This window comes from Tachysurus fulvidraco, chromosome 23 (assembly GCF_022655615.1).
Source record: "Tachysurus fulvidraco isolate hzauxx_2018 chromosome 23, HZAU_PFXX_2.0, whole genome shotgun sequence".
In the NCBI taxonomy this organism is placed as follows: domain Eukaryota; kingdom Metazoa; phylum Chordata; class Actinopteri; order Siluriformes; family Bagridae; genus Tachysurus; species Tachysurus fulvidraco.
The window spans coordinates 10,855,499-10,881,530 of NC_062540.1; the positions used below are offsets into that span (position 1 = coordinate 10,855,499).

At 38.5% G+C, this 26,032-nt stretch overlaps 1 protein-coding gene and 1 long non-coding RNA gene across 3 annotated transcripts in view; one reads left to right on the plus strand and one right to left on the minus strand.

Moving 5' to 3' along the window:
* The first annotated feature begins 10,341 nt into the window (after nucleotides 1-10,341).
* The window catches only part of nol4lb (nucleolar protein 4-like b), a 94,255-nt gene continuing 78,564 nt past the window's right edge, over nucleotides 10,342-26,032 (plus strand). Inside the window, exon 1 of one of the 2 annotated variants that reach the window (XM_047807621.1) lies at nucleotides 10,342-11,648. In XM_047807621.1, the coding sequence (XP_047663577.1) occupies nucleotides 11,319-11,648 (330 nt within the window). In that variant the 5' untranslated portion in view covers nucleotides 10,342-11,318. Of the gene's footprint in view, nucleotides 11,649-11,975; nucleotides 12,749-26,032 lie in introns of those variants that run through there. The other variant, XM_047807622.1, reaches the window with a different exon arrangement.
* The window catches only part of LOC125140105, a 76,321-nt gene continuing 67,833 nt past the window's right edge, over nucleotides 17,545-26,032 (minus strand). The window contains exons 2-3 of the long non-coding RNA XR_007139340.1: nucleotides 21,430-21,568; nucleotides 17,545-18,489 (exon numbers count right to left, since the gene is read on the minus strand). This is a non-coding gene — a long non-coding RNA (uncharacterized LOC125140105). The remainder of the gene's footprint in view (nucleotides 18,490-21,429; nucleotides 21,569-26,032) is intronic.

Here is a 26,032-nt window from a genome sequence, read left to right on the forward strand (position 1 = left end):
CTTGCCCACCGTGCATTGTTTTCTGGGAGGCACCAAAACGTGCGAGGGCCCGCCATCGCTGCTTGCAGCTATATTACAGGTTTGAAATTGTGGAATATATACTGTAGCAGCAGATCTGCCAGAGATAGGGTCTTTAGAACCATTTTGAAGCACCTAAGCAGAGGATCTATTTTTTCGTATCCTATTTTTACCCTCTCTGGATTTCCTCATCAAACTGAAGCATTACTGATAGACTATTCTTCCTTTCTTTATTTTTCACATACTGAAGCCGTTTTGCTCCTTCAACACAACCTTCCCTCCTTCAACACAACGTTTAATTTTATCTGTACTCATATCAGTAGGAATTCCAGTTATTACTCCTCTAATCCAACGTTCATCAATGTGCATGACACCGAGAGTCCAAGCATCGAGGTTATACTTAAAGCCTTCTTTTGTTGTTTTTCATCTTTACACATAATAATCAGGTTACCATCTCTCAGAGTCTTTGCACTATGGATTACTCCTAAAGATTTATTAAGAGATTTTGTGAGTTTAATTGGGTTTATCATCATACCTGATTTTGCAAATTTCATCATGATTTTATATTCTTCTAGGTTTTTCCTACTCACGTAATCCTCCTTTCCACTATCCGTAAATGATCCTTGACTATTAGTTTTCTTCCTTTTCCGATTCACAACTTTCCACCATTCATTCCTTCCTGCACTCCTGCTACACGATTCATCTCCCATTCCGGATCACTACCAGAGCTACCGTCATTTCCTGCCATCAGTCACAGTCCAGTGTTGCCCCTCTGCGTCCACATTTGCAGCGGTTTCGATCAAACACCTCTTCTTCTTCTTCTTCTTCTTCTTCTTCTTCTTCTTCTTCTTCTTCTTCTTCTTCTTCCTCTTCTTCTTCTTCTTCTTCTTCCTCTTCCTCCTCTTCTTCCTCTTCTTCTTCTTAGCAGTAGTAGTAGTAATTAAGATTATTAAGTATTTTTAGGCATCTTTTCTATTTCAAGTTTAAGATGATATTATTTTGGTGAATTTACTCCATTTTAAGTGGAGACAAAATGGTCTCCACTCCATAAGACCATTTTGATGGTCTGGGAAAGAATGTCTAAAAATGTATAACGATATCTAATATAACCATATAAAAAGACATATTATATGAATTTTTGTTGAAAACCATTTCAGCATTGGGCATTTGCAATTATCACACATGTACAAAAGCACTCCAATACTACTGCTAGAATGATAAGATCTGCTAAAGTCCAGTGCTGTTAATATCGTAGAAAGAATATTTAGAAAGGTTTTGATAACCTGAGATAGTTAAATTTAGGATTGTTAGTATAGTGGTGACATATTTGAGGAGGTTGTGCCAGGGCCATTCAGTGATATGAAATAAGACTATATTATCTTTAAAGTAGGCATGTTTAACCTGTGATGCACACATTGTCCTCACAAACATTTACCATTATATCTAACAAAATCAGATATTTCTAACAATATAAAAGTGTTTTTTTTTTGTTTATTTTTGTTAGATTGAGTGAAAAAAATGAATGAACCCGGACACATATTGTGACTTGTGAAATGAAAGTAAAATTATTAAGTCATTTTGCGTACTGCTGCTTCTGATCAAAAACAACAGTCATCCTGTACTCTTACTAGCAGAATGCATGGCACACAGAGGAAGATCGGATTACAGTAGGGATAAAATGAACAGTTCTATAGATGAACTCATATGATGAAGCAGAGAAATATTAAGTCGACTGTCTGGTGAACAGAAGTGATCATATCGCAGCTGGAAATACAAGATTTGGTCCGGAGACAAAGAAATAATAAAATGCAAAAAATACATCACTTATGACTCAAGCAATGAAGAAAATTGAACGAGTTATACATCACCTGAAGCACCAGCTAATGTAGTTTGGGGCTGCAAAAGCTCCTGTAGCTTTTTGGTTACTGCAGATTTAAAAAATTGTATTTTTGCCTGTATTGTGGCGTCCACGTCCATTTTTTGTTAGTGTCATTCTCCACAGCAGTGAAAGTATGAACCATTCATTTTGTCATTTTTAAGGATTATTTCTGTTCTACAGTAGCTTACTGTACTAGAGGTTAAATATTCATAGTAAAGTTTAAGTAAAAAAATTTCACACAAATGTTTATAATTGCAAAGTAAATGACGATACAAAACATGATCTTCAGACACTAAAATCTCAGCGAAAGCCAAACAGTGTCCTGACTCAATTATTTCAGTAATTAAATAAATTATTTGTTGATACTGATTGAAAATGTCATAAGGTGATTTCCATTTCGGCGACCCATCGGAACGACTGAGTCCTGGTAGAGAGGGTTCTCAGGCTCCCCTAGAAGGACAAAATGAAACGCTGTTTGGGGAAAAACTATCACAAAACAAAAAAAAAATATCATCAACAAAACGGATCAGACTGTAATGATTTCAAACTGAAAAAAATTCCAAATTGAAATCATTCAAGTTCAAATTTTATGTCACATACAGTACACAATCATACACAGTACAACATGTAGTGAAAAGCTTTTTTATTCTTGATATAAAAAATAGCCAATCGTAGAGAATAAAAGAATAAAATAAAATAATAAAAATAAGGAACAAGTGGATAGAAGAAATCAATATATTAGCTATATATCAAAGAATATATTCAAAAATATATCAGAAATTAAATAATCAGAAAGAAGGTAGTGTTGAGTGTGGTGCAGCGATGCATGCGAGTTTGGTCATATTCACATATTAACTACACATCAAGACTTAATTGTTGTGTTCTAGTGGATTCCCCAGTGGGGGCTGTAATGGTAAGCAAGACATTGGCACATCCTAGACCTCTCTATAGTTATGAATTTGTCATCCCTCTTTGTAAAGGCTTTCTATATTGGCAGCTGAGAATAAAACACACACACACACACACACACACACACACACACACACACACACACACACACACACACACACACACACACACACACACACACACACACACACACACACACACATGCACACACATTTTTCTATTGGCAGCTGGAGGGATGGCACATGCCAGACTGACCCCAGGCCACAACTTGATGGCTTTAAGGTGAAAGGTCAAATGAGAAAATAATGGCAAAAAAGACAGATGGACTAAGGAGGTTACTTCCAACACTGTGCATCTTTGTGGGTGCTTGTGTGTGTTGGCTTTGTTGATTGAATATCCTCAATTATCTCAAACTGACAGCTTTTATTGTGGAAAGTGAAATAAAGGAAAATGTAAAAGACTGTATGGAGTCCAAAAAGAATCGAAAGAAAGATTGATAGCACAAACACTTTCAAGGTTAAAGGTTTATACATGCAGTGAAATGAGATGCAGTTCATACAAAGAACTAAAATACACTATAGACAATATACAAATGGGAGTAGGAGTCAGAGAGTAAAGGAGAGTGCAGCCAAAACAAGTACATCAATACACATAAAAATATGTATATATGTGAGCACATGTGTACGGTATGTATGTGCACACATATACACATGTCTTTAGAGTGGCTGCATCTCATTTCACTGCTACACGTGTGAGTCTTGAGTCTTGAAAGCACAAGGGTGATTTGATGAGTATGAAAGTGATGGAAATCATATGCTATAGCCCTCATGCTAGCTATATTTTAATCCAACTGAACACCTAGGGGAGATTTTGGAGACAGCAGTTAGACAGTACTCCCCACTAGCAACCATCAAAAACCCCAATTAAGGGAATGTCTAGGAAAAAGCCTAGAGATTTAGATGCTTTGAGAATCTTCGGTCCCCTCTGATCAATACAGCCAAGTCTTCTGTTTTTGCTACACACTGAAGGAATTTTATTTTGTGCTAAATAATGAACAATAGATAACATTAATATTTCAGCATTGATTTCCTGATTTTACATTGAGATGTGTTTAACACCTCGGTACATGGCACCTTTGTTCCTAACTCATCCCGGTACTTTTGGAGGGGGCTGTGCTAAGGTGCAAAGTTCTCACAGCTGCTAGTGGCTTAACACCTTACTTTGTTTTACACATCACGTTGTTCTGCTTTCCTTGTTACCTGTCTGTGAGTGTTGTGTTACTCTGAAAATGTGCAAGAGCAGGAGGTTGAGGTGTTTACAGGTTAGGTGTTTGAGGTTAGAGAGGGCTGTATGCTAGATGAACATTGATGATATCAATGATGATCGACAGGTCCAGCAGACAGGAGATCTTTACTTTTGTACACTATATGGTCAAATATATAGAAAGTGGAAAAATTCTTGGCCAAACATGGCCTTTGGTGTGTTGGATGTTGGAATACAACTTTGAGATGAAGAAACAGAAATAAAAAATACAATCGTATATTTAAAAAAACCTTCTTTTTTTTAGGTTAGTATTTTTATATTTCTGGTAGTGATTTTCTGATGGTTTTCTGCTATTACATGGCAAGAGCTTACCTGAACCTGCTTACTAAGCTTCCAAAGCTACCATAACTCTCTTCTTCTCTGGTTTTCCAACATATGAGTACACAATAGCCTCCATAAATATCAAATGCATTCCAGGTCCTTGGTGGCTCTGGGCGCCATCTTGATTATAGAAGATGGATTGGAGATCATTAAATAGCTATTATAGCAGCGTGGAGTCTTAGGACAGAACAATAATGAGGTGCAATGTTAGAGATCGATGGGTGTTTGGCTGCTTGTTGTTTGAAGAGTCTGTGGCTGCCCTAGTTATGCACTTCAATATTATGCAAAAATATGCATTACTAATGCTTTATCCATACTACAGCATTGAGCCAATTCATGAAATAAAGAACTCACGTTGTGACAAACCCATTTCTTCTATTTAGTTTTTGATATAATGCTTTTCAAATTATTATACGCATATTTAGGAAATGGGTTGCATTTGAAATATCAGGTAGTATGTAACAGGTAGTATTTAATTTATTTGCCAAAATGACTGTGAAACATGCTAAAAGTTTCAAACGAATACTCAGTGCCAATTTGTCATAACCCAGTGATCCATTTTATGTCCTTAATTATGGACTGATAACAAGTGCAATATTATTGATAGTGCATTAACAGTGCAAATGATTATACTACTGTGTATCTGATCTAAACTGTTTCATCACATCTCGTCTCAGCAGTGACTCCAGCCTGATAGTTTGCGTAAACATATAAATAATTATGGACAAATCCAATTTAATCATTACGGCCTGATAGCTAAACTTTAGGCATGCACTGAGGCTGTGTATAGTGATTTGGTGTCAGTCTGTCGTGGCAGTCTGGATGTAATGTTAATTCAATTCAATTCAATTTATTTGTATAGCGCTTTTAAGTCCTTAGCTCTGTCTTTATTTTGTGTGGCATCATGGTCCTGGAGAAACGTTGTCTCATTTCACTGTGTACTGCAACAGCTATATATGGTTGAAATGACAATAAAAGCTTCTTGACTTGACTCTTGACTTGAACAATTCCCATTGTCTCAAAGCAGTTTTACAGAAATATGGAAAAAGAAGAAAGAGAAAAATGAAATAAATATATAATAAGAAGAAAAAATATGGATAAAATAAATAAATGAATATACACAATTAAAGTTTAAAATTAATTACAAAAAATATTAACTTAAAATTTAAAATACTTTATATCTATCCCTATACCTAATGAGCAAGCCATATGTGATGATGATATGAGGAAGAAACCTTGAGAGGAAACAGGTTCAGAAGGGAACCCATCATCATTTGGGTGACACTGGGCTGGAAATGATGTCAATGTAAATAATGTCATTTCTAAAACAGTTTATAATAGTGCAACCAAGAGCTCCTGGGGAACTTATGGGTCATCGTAAACTCTAAGTTCAGCACAGACCTGATTGCTCATAAAGACCAGACCATACAGCTGACTGACACAACATTGGTTTAAAGAAGGCATGACAGTCTCCGAGTGGCTCCATCCACAACAATCCCATGAGACACTGGCTGACCATGCAGATCAATCCCTGGCAAGGTGACCACCGGGCAAAGAGACTCCAACCACTTGAAGAAGATCAGGATTGATGAAGTAGCTCCGTAAGAAGAGATGATCAGGCTAGGAACTCAAAACACCGGGAGGTCGGGAGTGGCATATATAGCTGCACAGAGAGAGAAAAATTGTTAGGTATGATTGCAATCAGGTGATGGACAATGTAAATTATGTGCAAAGTGCAGACAGGGACTCCGGTAAAACTAGCTATGACAGCATAACTAAAACGCTAGAGCCAGAAGGTGTGACAGACATGAGGGCTTCCTGGGATTTAAAGAGTCCCACTACTCCACAGTCTGCAAACCTAGGCGACTTAATGTTAGAGTTGGACTTTCCAGTACTGACATCTTGTTTGTTTGTACATGAAAGCTGTGTGTTAGTAAGTGTATATGCTGAGTGACTCATGCAAATTGTCAACAGCCACTTGTTTGCTGACCATGCTAAACTGTCTGTGCAGTTGGACCCTGATTTGTAATCGGAGAAGACAGGCACACTACACACCTCTCTCTCTCACACACACACACACACACACACACACACACACACACACACACACACACACACACACACACACACACACACGCACACACACACACACACACACACACACACACACACACACACACACACACACACACACACACACACACACACACACACACACGCACCCCTCCCTGTACCTACCACCCCCACACACACTCTCTTAAACTGTGTCATCACAGCTACAGTATCAACAGATCAACAGATAGACAAAACTTCTCAGAGTCACAAACCCTGCACATTTTTAAAGAAGCTAAGAACTGGATATAAAGCACAATTATTAATATGTTAATGCCATATTAGTTCCTTCTTTCTGGTATCATTGTTGGTAGTCAGGTTGCAGGGTTTTTTTTTTTACCTATCCTGACTTCCAAACCTTCTATTTCAAAGAATAATAAAAATTGTTGGTGGAAAAAGCTTTAAAAGCTTCAAACCTAGACCATATTAATTTTTTTGTTATTAAACATCCGTTTATAGTTCATATGTAACACGAACATTAATTATTTGCCCACACGTTAGAAATGTCATGGAAATAAACCCAAACCAACACATTTGAAGCAAGACATAAACAAAAGACTTTTTCAGCTATGAAAATCGAACTGACTTCCAAAACCTGCAGAACGGGTGCAAAGCTGCCCGAGCGGTTGTGATTTCAACAGAGTGTGTGACAAACATACTAGAGAACAAGGATAAGTGGGTTAACCGCAGATGACTGACCGCTTGTCTATTGGGCCAGCAGCACAAAAAGGGGAAAAAGAGGCATGGAGAGAAACAGGAGAGTTTTGAAACCCACTTTCACTTCCTGAAGTGAGAGGCTATTTTGATACAGCCCTGCTGTCAGGTGGTTTAGCAGAAAGCTCATCTACTAGAACAGCCCTTATACAGGAAAATGTGTCAGACACTGTATGGCCAAAAGTCTGTGGTCACCCTGAGCATCATACCCACATGTGGGCCTTCACCCAAAGTTTTGGCAGAAAGTTGGAAACACAAATGTGTATAGGATGTTATTGTATGCTGTAGCATTTCAATTCACTGAAACTAAGGACCTACAGTAGATCACAGCCATGCTACTGTACCTACAAACTCCAGGGGAAAGTCTTCGTAAAAGAGTGGAGGTTGTAATCACAGCTGTAACTGGATGCTCAAAAAAGCCCATCTGAGTGTGTAGGTGTTCACAAACTTTTCGCTATATAACTTACATGTATGAATGAGTAAGAAAAAATGAAAGAAATGAACTATTAGAAATTTAGAAAAAAAAACCATTCTTTCCAAGGTCAAATGAATTTCTAATCTATTATGTTTTTTACAGCTTGCCTTTATTCTTTCCCCATAAAGGAATTCTATTCGCTGCTTATTATTATTATGACACACATTCTAAATAAATAATTATTATGACACACAAATTTAGACACACATTTCTAAATAAATTCTAATATATATTCACGATATATTTGTTCATTTATTAAGGTACAAATATCTAGGCATACAACACTCACAAAGTATATTCCTGAGAACATCACACACACAACATTTTTACAACATTATGTTTCATTTTGTAAGACTGCAGTCCTGCAGAAATACTATTTCCTTTTTTGCTACATGTGTGAAATTCTGAGAAAAGGGAAGAAAAACATTTTGGAAACAAAAAAGTACCAAAGAATTTTCTTTCAAAATTATTCTTTATAAATTATAGGAAATGCTTCCCTAAATGTTTGTTCATAACATCCTGTTATTAGTTCAAGGATTTGCCTTAAACAGAACAGTGTGTTCTTGTCTTGATAAAAAAAAAAAGAGAGAGCTCATTTTAAAATTTCAAAATGTACACAAAAGGTCACTCTGCTTTCAACAGCTTTGCTCAAAATAATGGACCTTGTTTATTATTTTTTTTGTTTCTATATTTATTATTATTATTATTATTATTATTATTATTATTATTATTATTATTATTGAGATAGGCACAGGCTCCCCGTGACCCGAGAAGTTCAGATAAGCGGTAGAAAATGAATGAATGAATGAATGAATGAATGAATATGTATTTATTTGTTTGTTTGTTTGTTTACATATTTGTATAAACCAAACGAACATTTCTGTCTGAATTTAAATACTGATTACTTTTAGTAGTCATCTGTGTATGTCACACAGCTAATTAGCATTTAGTGATGCCCACAAAACTCCATAAAAGTTCAAATTCACAGAGAGCTTGAAACACAAAATGCCTACTGAACAGTGAAAGAAAAAGGCTGAAAGGCAAAAGTGCACATATTCTGACTCATTTCTATGTGAATATAAAAGTTTTTAGCAGTTTAACAGAACTCGAACAAAGGTGTGAATTCAGTGAAGTGTCAAGAAAATTGTGGGACTTGAAAACGGCGAGAAAAAATATCTACTGTAGATTGTACCCAGAAAAAAAAAAACAACTTAAACCTCCTTTATCTCATAACTGAACACGAACAAGTTCATCAGTAACCAATGAACCAGTCACTGATTATTTATACTAAACTACTTCATGTTGTTATTTATATTGCAAATTATGTGCTGTATAGTAAATCTTTACTCACTTATGTCCAATGACCAACGTCTACTGTTTTTTGTATGCAGTGTAAGTGGCAATGGAAACTGTCAAACAAATTGCTTAGCATATTTGACCAATAAAACTGATAACTCATAAGAAGACCTTAATCTTCCATCAGCTGAGGCATTTAGCTATGAGCAGATAGACCGGGCTGTCCTCCATTTGTCTAGTTTTATTTGTACAAATGTATGGGTTTGTTTCAAACCATTCTTTATTTTTCATATGCTTTATTTTGTCAAATGTTAAATGATTGGCTTTTAGAAAAAAATTCTCTTAGTCCCTGACCTAGTGAACTAGCATGAGGATTTTTTTTTGGTAAAGACATCAAAGCACTTCAATAAATCAAAGAATTTTGTTAAAAGCTATAAACATAATAGTATAGTATAGTATAGTAAACATAAAACTATAGTAAGTGCACATTATATATAATATGAAGTTAGACTTGAAATTAGAAGAAATTTACTTTCAATTTACAAATAGAATTTCATTTTATTTTTATTTTTTTTAAGTTGCCACCCCAGTTAAGTCATTTGGTCTGATCTGGCAACCCCATTGTAGATTATCTGCTATCTGTTGTCAGTCATTTTACCTGAGAACTCCTCAGCTCCATTGGGCTCTCTATAGGGCAGTGTACTAGTGCCTATAAAGTTCCCTTTGGACACATTGTATTGTTGATGTTCCTTTTTAAAATAGAAGGATAAAGGTTGTGTGTCAAATCTAACATTTCACAAGCAATTGGTTAAGATTCACACTTAACACATGGAAATAAAATCCTTCATCCCAATGCTAATTATCTTCCAGGGTGTAGTTAAAAATGTAGTCTGATATTGTGTCTAGTTCTGCACTTTTTCTGTGGTGATCTGAGAAACAGGTAAGAATGTGTGTAGGATTTAGATCTTAACCTTATCTAATCTGTAGATCTACTGGATTTAATATATGAAATCAAACCCTGTATATATGATTCACTTTTCATGTTTTCACCTACAAGAACAGGTGAGACTGTGAATTAGTGACTCTGAAAATCCTGTTGTTTAAAGAGAATGGTTCCTAACGACCCACCACTGACCCACGACCAACTGCCCATCATCACAGACCGCTGAAATTAATTTGTGTTTAAAAACGACCTGGTGGTACCCTACTAATGAAATTTGTGGGGTTTTTTTTAATTATTATTATTTTTTTAGATATTAAAAGTACAAGTGAAAAGCGATAGGGCGAATTGTTTTTCCCATGGAGGGAGGGTGCAGCTGCTTTGTGTTGGTTTGGGGTGTCTTGTGCACTTCCTGGATTTGAGAGTCGCCTCCGCACGCACAGTCCCGTCACTGCCAGCCGCGCTCCGGGACCCTTTTCGCCGCCACACGCCGTTTATTTCACCGAATTTCCACGAAAACGCGTGCGTTTTAGCGACTGTCTGAATGAGAGGCGCGTGCTTCTGATTTCATTATCCGTTCCGCGCTTGGGTCTGTTTAGGACGGCGTCTCATTCTAACAGGTGGTAAGCGATTTCAGGTGGAGCTCAGAGCAGGAGGAGGAGGAGGAGGAGGAGGAGTAGGGGGGGTGTATGGCTACTCGCTTTATTGCACCGATGAACGGTTTTGCCGAACGGAGCTCAAACAAAAGACTTTGACAGCTATTTTTATTGCTGAATTATCTCAGGGCATCCGTGCATTCAGAAGATCTGAGCAGCTCTGAGGAATTAGCTGGAGAATCTGTGCTACAGAATACAGGTGGGGGACAGTGAGACATAAAGCCTGTGCGTTTTTTTTTATTATTATTATTTCTTGTTTTTTTTGGGGGGGGGGTTGGACTCATAGAAAAACATCCCCTCCCTTTCTGTTTCTTTGAGAGAAACCACCTCTGATATTTGTTCCGTTTTTCCTCTGGGACAAGGGGAGAATCGGCTCAGCAAACAGGTGCGAGGACGGACGCACGGACGCGCGCACGCACACACACACACACACTCTCTCTCTTTCCCGGCTCATTGTTTAAACGGGATACACCTATCTGCTGAAGGTCCGAGTGCACCAGCTCAATATTTCTCACTCACAAGGGGAGAAACTAGGGACCGTGACGCATTTTGAAATAGCGCATTTTAAGAAGTCTTACTCTTAGGATTCGGAGCAGCAAGAGGAGGGTTTAGGACAGACAGAGAGAGAGAGAGAGAGAGAGAGAGAGAGAGAGAGAGAGAGAGAGAGAGAGAGAGATGTCAGGTAGGAAGCACAACGCGGATTGCTCGAAAAGAAGCCCGGTATCATCCGAAACGGAAATGTTCGGTGAATTTCAGGATTGGTGTCTCCGCACTTACGGAGATTCAGCCAAGACAAAGACTGTGACCCGGCGCAAATACGACAAGATCCTTCACGCGCTCTCTCTGGGCGAGGACTCGGACGCCTACACCGATGGCAGCCACATCAACGCCAAATTTAAGTTCTGGGTTAAATCGAAAGGCTTCCAAGTGGAAAAGGGCGACAACCAGAGAGACAGGAATGGAAAATCCGAAAGACCAGTGCTTTACGTCCCTATAAAGGCAACGGTGAGTATGCTTCGAGTGCCTCTTTACACTCTCTCTCTCCCCTCCCTCTTATCCTGTCTTATGGCTGTGTGCGTAATAGCCGGGCGCATTTGCCTATGCAAATCTAGTTCGTAGTCAGTCGTGCGCAGACACGCTTGATTGGCAGCACACGCACTTTCGGACAGTAGAGCATCATTTCAGCAAAACCAAAGATCACTTTGACACTTTAGAATAAGCACATGAAGATCACGAAGACACGTTAGTCATTACTCTGACACCTGGGTGTGGAGATGAAACCGCTAAAACGATGTTAAATCAGGTGTTTGGAGCAGTCAGGATGTCGACTGTTGTGCAATCCACACTAGCGCACCAAATAGCTTATTTAAAGCTGTGCACTTCAGAATCATTTCTTTTAGAATTATATTAAAACAAAAAAATATTTTGAAAAACTATGCTAAAGAAAAAAAGGTGAGGTTTTATTTATTTAGAATAGTCAGTGCACAGGTTTGTTTCCTGAAGTTACCCCTGTTCCGGGACATTTTAATTAACTGGCAAATTGGTTCAGGTGTCTCAGAACAGGAAAACACTACAACACTGTATTAATGCCAGACTGCCGAAGTTGCGCAGTAGTTTGTACAGAATAGAGACATTGGCATCTCCATACATTAAACGGGTAGCGCGCGCTGTTTCCGAAATGTTACATAAAAACAACACCTATTAACACACCCAAGTACCTTCCAAGGTATTTAGAACACCGCCGTTGACAACAACGTTTACATTTAGTAAGCCATGTCAAATCTGATCATTATTCATTAATTAGCGTGGACATTAACGAATGATTAATAAAATATCCTTAAAAAAAGCGTCGGGACACGCGTGGATTTGCGCATAGGCCGGGGAGCTCGCGCAGGATTTTCACCTACTAAACTTTTTTTTTGTTGAGGTTTTTAGCTTTAGTAAGATTCACTACCCTCGAGTTTAGTAGCAGTCCTAATCTACTAATCTGCTCCACCTGCTCCACTAATCACTGTTTTCACAAGACCTTGTTCTGCTGCATCAGGTGCCTATGCAGGTTTGGCCCAAACTCACATGAGAATAAAAAAACCTTCTCCAATACAGTTGTAAGTCATTTACTGCTTTATTTGTATAATCAGATTCAAAGTGACTTGTCACATGTATTTATAATAAATATAATTTTCAATATGTCATTTTCAGAAGTAATAGTTAGTAACACAGTTTGTTAGGAAAATGCTGTTTGTAGAGCAGAATGATGAATTATTTTAATCTGCAAGATGCTGGTGCAGAGGGTAAAAACCCAAACACACCTGCTGGGCAGATATTTGATTCCCCTTGCTAAAAGTGTGTGTGTGTGTGTGTGTGTGTGTGTGTGTGTGTGTGTGTGTGTGTGTGTGTGTGTGTGTGTTTGGATGCAGAGGTAGGAGGGTCAGGCCAGTGCAAGATAGAAAGTACAGACAATTCAAACTAGGATTCAGCTTCAGTCCAGAATATGGATCTTTTCTGCTGTCCCTATACCCCTGATGATGAAGAAGCTGCCCCAGATTCACCTAGCTTATTCAGAAACCATTATCTCTCTTCTCTCATGCTCCTGCTCCTTCTGTTCCTTTTCATACCCCTTTCTTCACTCTCCAATTGACTTCAATTAGGCCCCTTGGAGAGAACTGAAAGGTTTGATTTTTGGCTGATGGTAGGGCTGATGAATGGGAGATTCTACCACACAAAGGCACAGGCTTGTCACTGCTTGTTACTGCTCTTACACACATGCAGGCAAACCTCTTGCTACTTGATTGACAGTTCAGGGTCATTTTGGATTGTGCAGTGCTGTGTATAATGAAGATATTATACTTTTTATTGATCTAAACACCCTCACCAACATGGCCATTTAAGTGACCTTAGCAGATGAGCTGCCCTTTTGCCCAAATTGAAAAAAAAAGTACTCTTGTCCAGTTTTAGGGATTGGCAATATGACATGCATAGTTTTCTGTGGGTGCGAACAAGCTTGTAAAACACTAGAATAGCAACTAATCTACTGTGTACTATATTTTTAAATATTACACTGTGTAATTGCTGTATATGCACTAGCTGAAATCAAACCCTTGACATCTTTCGGTAAATGGGGGGAAAAATTTTTGAAATGACCGATTTTAAAGTCCATAACGTAAACTACTTTTTTCTTCCTACTTGTGTGGTATGTCGATAGCTTATCAACTATGTAGCCTGTGTGCACCTAAAATATGATCAGATCTACATCTAAATTCTAAAATTAGATAAAGAAAACTTTATTAAATATAAGACTCAAAAACAATGGAGTTTTTACAATTCTGTTGAACAACATAATGCCCCCATTGTAAAAACTCCAAAACTCCATTGTGGTGGTGGTGGGTATATTAACCTTTTGCTTTCAGTGACTGGTTTGACCCCCTTTAGCAAGAATAAAAAATCAACCAAAGCTTCATCTCTGTGGTGATTGTAGGCTTTTCTTTTTAGGTCTTTCCATAACATTTCTAACGTGTTCAGGCTTGATATGGTACTTGGTATGGCCGTGCCAAAATATACATTGTATTCTTTATACCATATCTTTTGTAGTGGTACTTGTGTGCTTAGGCTCATTTCCTTGCTGCATAACTCAAATATGGTAACGTTTCAGTTCACAGAAAAATATCCAGACATTTGCTTGTACAATCCAAAATTCGTAGGCCAATCAATAACGGCAAGCCATACTGGACCATGATACTAGCATGATAGTACCACCTAAAAACTTCATGCTGCTGAATTGCTTCCCTTTGTATATTATCTGCCACATGGTGGATCGGTAGAGGCCAAACTTTTTAAAAATTCTTAAAACCTTCATTTCCAACCTGGTGATAACTCTTGAATTTGATCTAGGCATATCACACTTCCATAAGTCTGTGTGGTAAAGAGCAGACATTGATGGTGAAGTTCCAAGTTTATGTTCTTGAAACACAGCCTGCAAAAACTCATGCCTGCCATGCCCTTGATTCATGAACCTCCTAGTGGTTCATGAACCTTCCCAAAAAGGGTTTTAATGTATCATTTTGCTCAGTAAAATAAATGTAAAAAATATAATTGAGCTCAGACTTTTGTTTAGTTTTAGGACTTGGGTGATGATCATATTTGAGAAATACAGAAAGCTTTGACTTGTCGGTGCTTTGGCAAAATCCCTTGGGTATTAGGAACCACAATACAGAGCAACACAAAGTGCTTGGGTTTAATTACCTGGGGGGACCCTGGAGAGGGGCTTTTGTTTAGAACCCTACAACAGAGTTGTCCTGTCAGATCCCGGTTTTAAGTACAACCTCTTTAGGAAGCTAAGAACCCATAAGTGTAGTTATTAGTAAAGCAGGAAAAAAACACCAATTATTTTTGGCTGCTGGGAGTTTTAAGTTGAACGAAAGTGCTTAGTTTTCCTTTTGTGTTAAGAGTTTGTGTGTGTGAGTCTGAGAGAAAGCAAGATGGATGGGTGTGAGTGCACACTGATGATGACTACAGTAATGAGATAATGATCGGTCTCAGAGTACTGACTGTCAATATGGCTTACAAGTCCAGAACTGTTTCTCAGCGTTGTGACACTGAAGCTGAGCAGATGCTCTGTGTTTTCTCTGAGAGTCTCCTTTCTTCTTCCTCTACAGGTCCATATTTGCATATGATGCCTTTGCAGACAGATAATATCAATATTTTCGGGTTAAATAGATGGGTAATAAAAATCCTGTAGAGTTACCTGTGAACACAGAGTCCATGCATGAAATATGAGCCATGCACACAGTTGGGTCCAAGAAACCTTGTAAGTGCTGTCCTTTAGTGACCTTTATCACTAGACCACAACCCAGAGATGTTAACTGCTCTTTGTGTGTGTTTGTGACATAACATGGACATAATAGGGGATATGTCCATATGTGTCACTACAGCTGAGTTTGTGATTCTGGGAGATTTGAGGGTAATTTTTAAGGACCCTGTAGTAGCTATGACTTGAGGGATGGCGACTCAGAGAAGCCAAGTGAGAAGGCGATATCTAAAGCCAAAATGGGGCAAAGAAAATAACCGATTTGGTAAGCCAGAGAGGCCCAGCTGAGGCAGGAAACTGTCACAAAGCCATCACATGAAGTTGACACCCGTGACTGTGGGGATGCTAATAATAGCCTCACAACGTATCTCTGCTTCTTCTGCCCCTGTCTCTCTCTCTTTCTGTTCCCTTCTGTCTCTTTGCTTCTTCTATTGAAATTAATCTTAATATTGTGTGTTGATTATATAAAAGGCCCGATGAAAGAAAATGCACTAGAAGCTTTAAAGCAGAGAGAGGAACAAGACACTACAGCATATTTAGCCTCATAGATTTTACAGTTAACATCTTATATGCTTAGACTTTTTTATGCTATACAGAGATACTTAGTGGTGTGTGTGTGTGTGTGTGTGTAAGTAAGTAAGTAAATGTTGTCTCTAGCGGGGTCATCAACTGGTGGTCACCGGCCTGTATACGGATCCAACAAGTCAGCAGACTGAACCAAGTCAATGGAAAAAGTATTGTAGTAGAACAGATTTTATGTTTTTGCATGATTATTTTCCACGTTAAACTTGACCCAGAACAGCTTCTGAGGCAGATCCTCTGTTTCATCCAGCCAGATGTGTTTATGTAAATTATTTAGCCAAAGGCAGCTCATAAGACCAGAGCCTAGCAAAAGGGCACTAGGTGTCACTAGGTCTGTCAGAAGTTTTTACACATGTAATTTTTTTTAACCCTCTGTGGTCTGATGAGCAAAACGGCGTGTTAAGTCGAGAGCAAAACCATTATTCTCCTTGCCTTAAGTCCATGATGCTGGTCAAATGTGATATTAGGAAACATCAAGATGGAAACAACATTCACTGTTCATTCTATGGTTAAGCATTAACCTTGTTAGCCAGACTTTTGTGAATAAATGAGGTATTTTATAACTGGACTATTTTTTTTTAAGCACAGTTTAGTTGAATACCCATGTGTTACTCACCTTAACAGTTCAGTAACTTCAGTAACCTTACTCACATGAAATAAACACCACAAACTGGTTGAATTGTTCTAACGACACCTCATTAACTTGCTCAATGAGAGTGTCAGGTGGTGTGTGTGGATTTTTTTTTGGGGGGTGGGACGGGGGGAGCTGGGAGGGTTGGAAGCCTTTAGTCGCTGTATCTGTTGTGTTGGTGGTTATTTATATTTGGCCCATACTTTTGTTGTGCCAGACAGAACTATTAACTTTATAAACTATACATTTTGTTTCTAGTATTTGGAAGAAATTCTGAGAGGCATACTATACAGGTATTTTTCTCTCTCCTTTTTGTGAAAATTCTATTTACCTGCATATACCCCAACCCCCGAAAAGCCTAGTTCTCTAGGCTGTTACATGGGCTTGAACATCTCTCTCTCGTTCACTTACACACACACACACACACACACACACACACACACACACACACACACACACACACAGAGTCTAAGGGCAGCTGTTTGGGAAGAAAATGTTTATGGGATACATTGATTTTTGTGCAAAGATTTAATCAATTCTTAACTCGGTCATTTTCATAAATTAAGCTGGAAATCAATGTCGGTATAACTCAAAGCTCATTGTTGAACGTTATAAGTGAGTTTGAGTAAACAAATACTTATTATTATTATTACTATTATTATTATTATTGTTGTTGTTGTTAGATAAAATATAAAAAGGCCAATAAAAGTGACAAACTTATTCAAAACACTCAACACCCTTCACTTATCGAGGCCAATCTAAAAAAGCACCAAAGAAAGAGATTGAGCAGCAATAATAGGAAGGATAGTCAGCATTTTGCCTTAAGACCACTGATGGCCTTCAAGGATTTTATAAAATTCTTGTACTCAGAATGTTAAAAGATGTGCAACTAGTGAAGTTTATTATAGTTCGTACAGGTGGAGCTTTGGTACAGTGATTGGGATGCATTTTAATTTATAATAGAGCTTATAAAAATGATAAGAATATATTTAAAATAAAAATTCTATTGGTCACATACACAATCATATACAGTAGGACACAACAAAATGCTTTTTTACAACTGTGTAGAATAGTATAGAATGCAATACATTAAGATAAAAATAAAACAAGAGTAAGTGGAAAAATGTGCAAACGTAGATTAGCAAATGAAAAGCAAAAGAAATAAAGTGGCATTTAGCTGTGAAGGGAGAAATAAATTGACAATTAATGCAGCATATGAAACGATAGTTACTGATGAAATACAGTGGTATAATTATAGCATGACAGTGATGAATAAAGTGCATGTGTGTACTTTGTTTTTTTGTTTGTTTGTTTGTTTTTTTAATAAACAAAACTAAAAAAAGAATTAACTAAATGTCCAGTGCTGTTCAAAAGAGTCCACTGAGGTAATGGGTGTGAAAATTTTCTGTTTATTTTTAAAACTAAAATTTAGTAGTTTTAAACGAAATATTTTCAAAGCGTAATATGAGGTTTTGCAGGATCATTTTAGAATGTTGGCAGCATATAAAGAATTGTGTGGAGTTTTTTCTCATTTGGCTATTAAGCTAGTTGTGGACAAACATTAATGATGTACAAAATGGAGAAAGAAAGTATTGGATGCACAAAGTATTACTGGTTTGCAATGATTGAAAGCAGTGTTTTTTTTGTGGAAAAGAATCCTCTTACTTAGCCACATAGTTTCTTTGACTTGGATAAAACTAGACTTGACAAGTGTGTATGCTGTGTGCACTTAGTTTTGCTAACACACACACTCGTGTGCCTTGGTGCCCCTTTGCTGGTTGTGCAGCTGTAGATTAGATGGCCTGGGAGTAATTGTGTTACTGGGACTTCTGGGAGAGAGAGAGAGAGAGAGAGATGGGAAGTAGTGAAACAACAAAAAGAACAATAAGGACTTGGTACATAACAGTGGAAAGTGTTTCTCCACAGCACTTTCATACATAGGCTGCAGTGTTTATACTGCACAGCATGAAATAAAAAAGAAACGCTTACACTAAAGTCCTCAAGGTATAAATTGTCTTATTAACGTTGATGTAATGCAAGAATTGTCTTTAAGCGCAGAGATAAAAAAACACCTAAAATTCCAATGCTGTCAGTTTTATCATGGGTAGAGCGCTACAGAGAGCCTGAATGTAGATGTGGTAGTGTTTCCTCACCTCGGGGTTAGAGACAGACATGGTGACGAGTGAGAACACTATCATCGTGAAACAATTGGATTCAAGAAGTCAGGATATGACCAACACGGTTCCAGATATCAGCGATACTCGCTGGCTTTTCGTGAGGATGAATATTCATGAGCTTTGAGGGTGAGGTTTGGCTTATGCTTTTTTAAGGAATGAGTGTTAACAGTATAACCAATTTTGGGGCCTGCCAAAATCTTTGGACTAGGTCATCAGTGGGGTCTAAACATCTGATTAGACTGGAGATCAAGATTCAAAATATTGAGGATTCGACACTATTTCTAGGACTATATAAATTTAGGCACATTTTTTATATTGCTTGATATGAAAACGGTGAACAGTAGCTCCTATTTTATTTAAATCATTTACGCTGTATTTTCAGGTATTTGCTTTAGAGAAATCAACATACAAACCTGTTCGTGTGTTAAGTCTATAACATTGACTATACAGTTCATAGTATTTGGGGAAGTAAACAAGCACACACTTTAACTTGAATCTACTACATCGAAAATGACGGTTATGATTTCTGACTCCCAGTTCTAAGGTAAACTCAGTGCAAACTGATCCCTTCCATTCATTTGTATTCTTTAGTGCTTTTTCAGATAGATTTGATATAACATGGATTGTCCAGACTTGCACCAACTTGTGGAGTTCCTGCCAGCTTGGGTACATACCATGTTTAAAGCAAAAGACATCATGAAATTTAAACTTTCTCACATCTTTTACTCACCATCAATGTGTGATTACAATGATACAATCACAAATTAAATGAGAAACAATCAAACATTGTTGCACACACAAACAACTAATATATATATATATATATATATATATATATATATATATATATATATATATATTTTCCCTGTCGTTCCTGAATGATTGTTTTGCACTTAATTTTGTATTTTCATTGTGTAAGGTTGGAAAACTTCTAACATTAATTATTTTGGTTTCCACTTTTTTGTACAGTACCCCCCTTTTTTTCTTTACATTATATCCATTGTATTTTCTAATAAACATATTCGCTTTGCTTCAGTTTTGTGTTCTCTTAGAAATCACAAGCTGTCCTAGCTTCCACTGTATATACAGGCCAAAGCAGGGGTAGTCTCTGCCTCAGACTTCACACGAACCGTTGGCAGAATGTCTGATGCATTCGGCAAACAAAACTGGAAACACTTCAAGAGGTTTGAAGTCACCTGATTGTTTGGATTCTACAGGATTTCCGATAGACTTGCGAGTCGCGTTTTTAAACGGTCTGCCTCGAAGCGAAGCCGCCGTGACCCTTTCTTTCTCTCATGGAACAAAGGAAGCTGTCGTGTTTACAACTGTAACTGTGATGCTTATAAGAATCAGCTAAATGCTGGATTAAATGCTGGAAATGACTAGAAGTTCACAGTATAAACTCATTGATTTGCATAACTTTCTTACATGAAAGATCTGTGGTTTCATGCAACTAAATTTTTGTTGCATTTAATAAGCAATGTCGCATGTACCCCTCTAGGATTATTTACGTAATATCAATCAACCTTTCTCTGTTTCTACCTACATTGTAACTACTAGTTTGGAGTAACTACTATTTTTTTTTTATATTCACTTGTCCTGTTTGGAAAGTCATCGTCAGACCTCTGCGGTTTTCATGATGGTAAAAAAGCCATTAGGAGTATAAAGAATAGCTCTGTAGTGGTTGTCCGGTAATGTCCGTATTCAGATAATCTAAGAATTCTTACTGTATGCCCCCCCCCCCCCCACACTTTAAACCAAGATTGTCAAAGTAATTTATTCCGTAAAGCATTTATACTGTAATACATGGATTAAAGAGAATGATGACCACAACAGAAAAATCATATGCGTGGAACACTAGGCAAGGTCCTCTTTACAGATATCTGTGTAGTAAGTAGTAAACGAGTTTGTGAGCAAAGCCTAACACGGTATTTTACCAGGAACGGGTTACATTTTCTTTTCCAGACCTTAAATTCAGCTTTCGTTTCAGTACGATGGTCTGATACTTCAATATGTGTGCACAGATTTGCATTGCTGTAACCATGCTTTTTAATTCCTTCTTTCCTGCACACAAATCGATGATTTATAAAAGTCTTGCAGGAACTATTGGTAAAATTCCTGCCTCTCAATTTTTAGCCAACTCTCAGCCAACGCGTGACGCACTGTTGTATACACCATCAAACAGTTGTTTAACAATTGCACAAAATATTCCCATGCTTTAGTCCCATGCTGTATATTATGGTGGTAGGTACACTCTTGGCAGCTAATATTTTAATTAATTCAATGAGATTTCCAAAAAAAAAATGTAGGCAAAATTGTAAAAATGGGAAGAATGAAATCATTTTTTTTTTTTTGGTTTTAATGTTTGCATTCATAGTAACCCAGTTTTGAATGCTATTAATCCAGAAGCCCCACAAAAGTCTCTATGAACTAGAATATGGTAACCATAGTAATGAGTGAACATTAGTAAAGACGTATTCTGAGTGTTCAGGTCCGCAGAGCTGGTCTCTTATTCTAGTTTACACTATAGGCTCCTTTGTGCACTTGCTCATGCTGTGCATTTCCTGGTTTTTATGTTGCCTATGTTCTAACCTTAGCCTGCAGGCTCGCACATACACCCCCGCTGTAACGTGGCCGCACAGGCTGGACTGTGTGCAGAGTGGATGGTGCCGCTGTCTTCCCCTCGTTCCTACAGTTGCCATGGTGAGCCGGGTCTGTGCCATGGCTGCTCCTTTGGAAAAGAAATTAACAGTACTTTAATTGGTTCAAGGCTCACAGTGCGCCTTATCTGCCTGTTGTACACCGCAGTAACTTCCCGTTGTCCACATGTGCAGTGCCGTGGGCCTGTGAATGGAACAGGAATGACTTGAAGGATGCTTTAGTTTATGGAGTTTGAGAAATCTAGGCCAAAGCTTGTATTTTAAAAAAAGAATTTTTAACACATGGACCCTCGGACTAAAACTGCATGGGCAACGACTCAACAGCCAAAATCTTAACTCCTTTAGTGTCAGCGTTTGCTGTAAACATGCTTCCTCTCTTTTAGCTTGATTCCTAGATTAAAAACATCTTAACACTTTGAGCTAAGATTAACTCCCCTATGGCTCTCCTGTTGGGGCGATTTCCCAGATTGAACCCAAAAAGCTGAATTGATTGAGTCCACTTTTTTAGCCCAAAAATGCCAGCACACATTTGAATCATGTGAATCCTACTGAATGTGATCTGAATGCACATTCACATGTATTACTGTTCACACGAGAGCTCCTATAAAGTATGATTTTTATTCTATGAAAATATTTATACAGTTTATTACTGTATACCTGTTTGCAGACTACAAGATGGCTGAGAGATCTACAGCAAGAGCTGCAAGACTATCTGGCAAGTACTGGTCACTCCTTGACCATGATGACAATAGCTTGTATTCTTTACATGTCTGGGCTGAATGGATGACTAGACAACCCCTTTCTTTTGTTATGCTCTGATGAGTCCACAGTAGAACATTTTGGGCTTAAATCTAAAAGCTATGTTTGGCACAAAATCAAGACGGTTCGTCATCCAGAGAACACCATGGTGAAGCGTGGTGGTGGCAGCACAATAAAGCATTTTTGCCAAATCATGATGTGGCAAGTTGGTAGCCATTCACTCAGGAGTGCTATATCATAATTGATGGGTGTTTTAACAAAGTATTAGTTAAGGGGTAAACACTCGTTTGATCAGGTTATTGCAAGTATCCATCTTTTGTTGTTCAGTTTGTTGGTTGCTAGGTCACATAAAAGGTGGAAAAAAAAGATTTGACATGATTTATCTTGGTTTCATTATTTACTTTGAAATTCATTATAGCATTATTAATTACAAAGATTTGCAGTTTGAACAGAGATGTGCTTATATTCACTGTAGCCATGATGTGGCAAGCCATCAGAAAGACTACTGATCTCGGTGTATTGAGGACTTTTAGCTATGCACATTCTCTGCTTGACTTTAAAGGTTCTGTGTGTGTGTGTGTGTGTGTGTGTGTGTGTGTGTGTGTGTATATAATATTAATAAAACCATGTTGTCTCAGTAAATATGTTTCTCATATAAAATTCAGATATAATCCAGGAACTCAGAAGTCCTGAGAATAGCTGTTTGTCTCTAGGATGTTGATCTCACACCTATGTTAATGTGTTTGAGGATCTGGCTTTGAGTTTACCAGCATTTGTGTGCGTATATATTTGTATTGAATATTTGCAAGTGTGTGTGGGATGGTTTGTTTCTCAGAGCTGTCATGGTCTCGAATGTTTGAAGAGCTCCTCTGGCCCACTGCACTTCTCTGCCATACTTCCATCACTTCTTTCAGAGAGAGAGGTGAGGCGGCGGCGGCTGCTGCTGCTGCTGCTGCACTAACCTGGTCTGTCTCCTAGCAACAGGGCTGTTTGGTCCGGGACAGAGGAGTGGAAGCTGAGAGAGGGAGAGCGAGCACACAGAGATGCAGAGTATGAAAAGAAAGGAAAGGCTGCAATTATTCTGTGCCATTGGACAGAGCAGAGGCCTGGAGGTGGAGAGCAGAACTGGAGGGAGGAAGAGAAATGAGTGGGGGAGGTAGGGAAGGCTGGAAAAGGGGGTTATTTAGATACAGGAGTGGATCAGCGAATCCGTGATGAGGGGGAATAAGGAGCTAAATTCCTCTGGACTGTAACAGTATTTTTCTGACAGTCCAGGTTGAGCAACTACTCTGTTCCTCTTGTGTTTCTTTTGTTTTCTCAAATTCTTTATTTATTTATTTTTCTGTCTGTCAGGATTTGCTAAGCCAAGTGTTTTTGTGAAAAGAGTAAAAGAGCAAGGTCAGCTCTGAAGGGTGGTATTTTCCCCCATATTTTATTCATGCATACACTCAAGTGCCATAACCTTGCCAGAATGGCATTCGCATACTGCCATGGTTCTGTGCCACAATGGAAATGCTAATTGGGAGTGTTGTGTGTCTGGCACATGGCAGGACAGCCTGGCTTTCCCTTCTCTCGAGTGCACTGACTTTGACCCCATCTTGCCAATTTCAGGAGGGGTGTGGGCTAAATGTCCGATCTGCTGTGCCTTGAGGTGTAGCCCCTGTGTGTGGTTGGATAAGCAGGAAGGTAGTCTGCTACACCCCCCTCCCTCTCCTGTCTCATATTGGCTTGTGATGAGGCCCTGCTGCTGTCATGCACACGAACATCCCAGGCTGCTGATGTGCCCTGCAACCGCTAGTAGGAAAGGGGGCAGGGCAGCATCCTGCTCCAGTGGCATACGTCTAAAGCACACACATCCTGAGTCTGGCATCCATGCCCTATTTCCTGGAGGTAATTGAGCACGCATGATGCCAGAAGTGAGTATGTTTATACCACAGGAGCCCAGATTAAGCTTGCACTTGCACACCTGTGAAACTTCTGATGAAGTCTTCTGCTACATCAGGTGCATTAGAAAAGCAAAGATTGAAAAGCAAACCAAATTGTGTAAGTTTGGACCATCAGGCCACAGCACTTGGCAACTCTGATGTATGTGCAAGGGTATTTTCTATTATTATTTTATTTCCAAAGCTGCAGGATGGATTAATTTTAAGACTATGTTCACTGGTGAGGTAGAGGCAAAGCAAGCCATTAGGAAATAACAAGCTGGGCTCCATGTATTCATCTAGCAAGCAACCAAATTGTCTATCTTGACATTTTGTAGTGTTGTGCCCCAACTCATCTTCATTTCTTGTAAACAAACCGGTGTCTTCTTACTCCAGTCTGGATTGAACACACAAGATGTATCGTTTCTTAATTTCATCAGCAAAGTAGAAAAAACAATGAGCTGTAATGGGCTTTAATAAACCACGAACATCCTCACAGACCACAGCACCTCAACCACCACCAGCAGCACAATGCCATCACAATCACCCCAACAACATCAACACTGTAGTGGTAGACTCTCACACTACAAAAGCCAGGCTGCCAAAGCCAGCACAGAACATTAGGAAATGGCACAGAGTGTCATAAAGGTCAGAAAGGGGGAGATGGGAGGGGTAGAAGCGAGGAACAGAGAACGGGGACAGGTGCACATGAGAAGGACACTGGGGTGTGGGGTGATGGGGCGGCTCGTGTGGAATAGAGTACAAGACCGGGGAAATAAATTAGTGTGCATAAAGAGTAGGGTAGTGTGTATGTGGCCCAGGGACACTGGCTGTGTGAGTCACATGAGGTCAGCCATGTTAAGTCAGGTGGTTAGCCTCTATCTAACTGTGTATTCTACCTTCTTGTGTTTAAAGCTTTCAGATCACTTCTTAGAATGTTCTTGCTGTGGTTGGCCTGAATATTGAAAAGAAAGTTAGCTAGAGTATATATTTATCTATCACTTTTTGTTTATTGCAGTGTTCCCTTGTCTTGTGGTGTTAGTGTTTTTTTTGTTTTTTTTGGTCTTCTGACCATTGTATACTTCAAAACAAGTACAAAATCCTGCACACACAGGTTTCTGTAGGTTAACTACCATATTTTCCTCTCTGACTGTACATTCTGAACAGGGCCCTGATGACCGAAAGGGAAAATTCTGGATAATAGCTAACATAAATGTTACAACACAAAATCATGAAAGGTGAATTAATGATACTGTCTGTTTGGGTTCTCTTATTGTTACGTCATAAATATTAACACGTTTCTATTTTTCCTGCATGTGGTTGTGAGCGTGCAACTGAGCAACCGGATCCAAACAGGTCTGCATGCTCGCTAGCAAAACATATGATTAATAATGAAGGACATCACCACCGATCATGTGTAAGAATTTAAATGCCTATTAAACATTTAGAAAAAAGAGGATTAAAATCAGTGGATAGAAAGAGTCAGCACATTTCTGCCTCTTCATTTTCTCCCTGATGAATTCAGCCATTTGGAAGTCGCTCACTTTCTTGCAGTAGGTGAGTGGGCGACCGACCGACTCTTAACTCTGAACTATTAACTCTTAATCGCTCGACTGTACAATTGTGTCCAATCACTATAATATATAATAGGGTATAAGATGGTAAAGATCGGTACAGTTGGATGGATACAATGGATCATTTGCTAAATCTCACCTTGACACCTTGACAGCATAAGAAATCTATTCTATAATTTTAAATCCATTTTATTTCTGAAAACCCTTAATGAAAATCTGTATCTGTTCAGAAAGTCTTATGAACAAAACGTAACCATGTACAAAATGATGGATATACTTT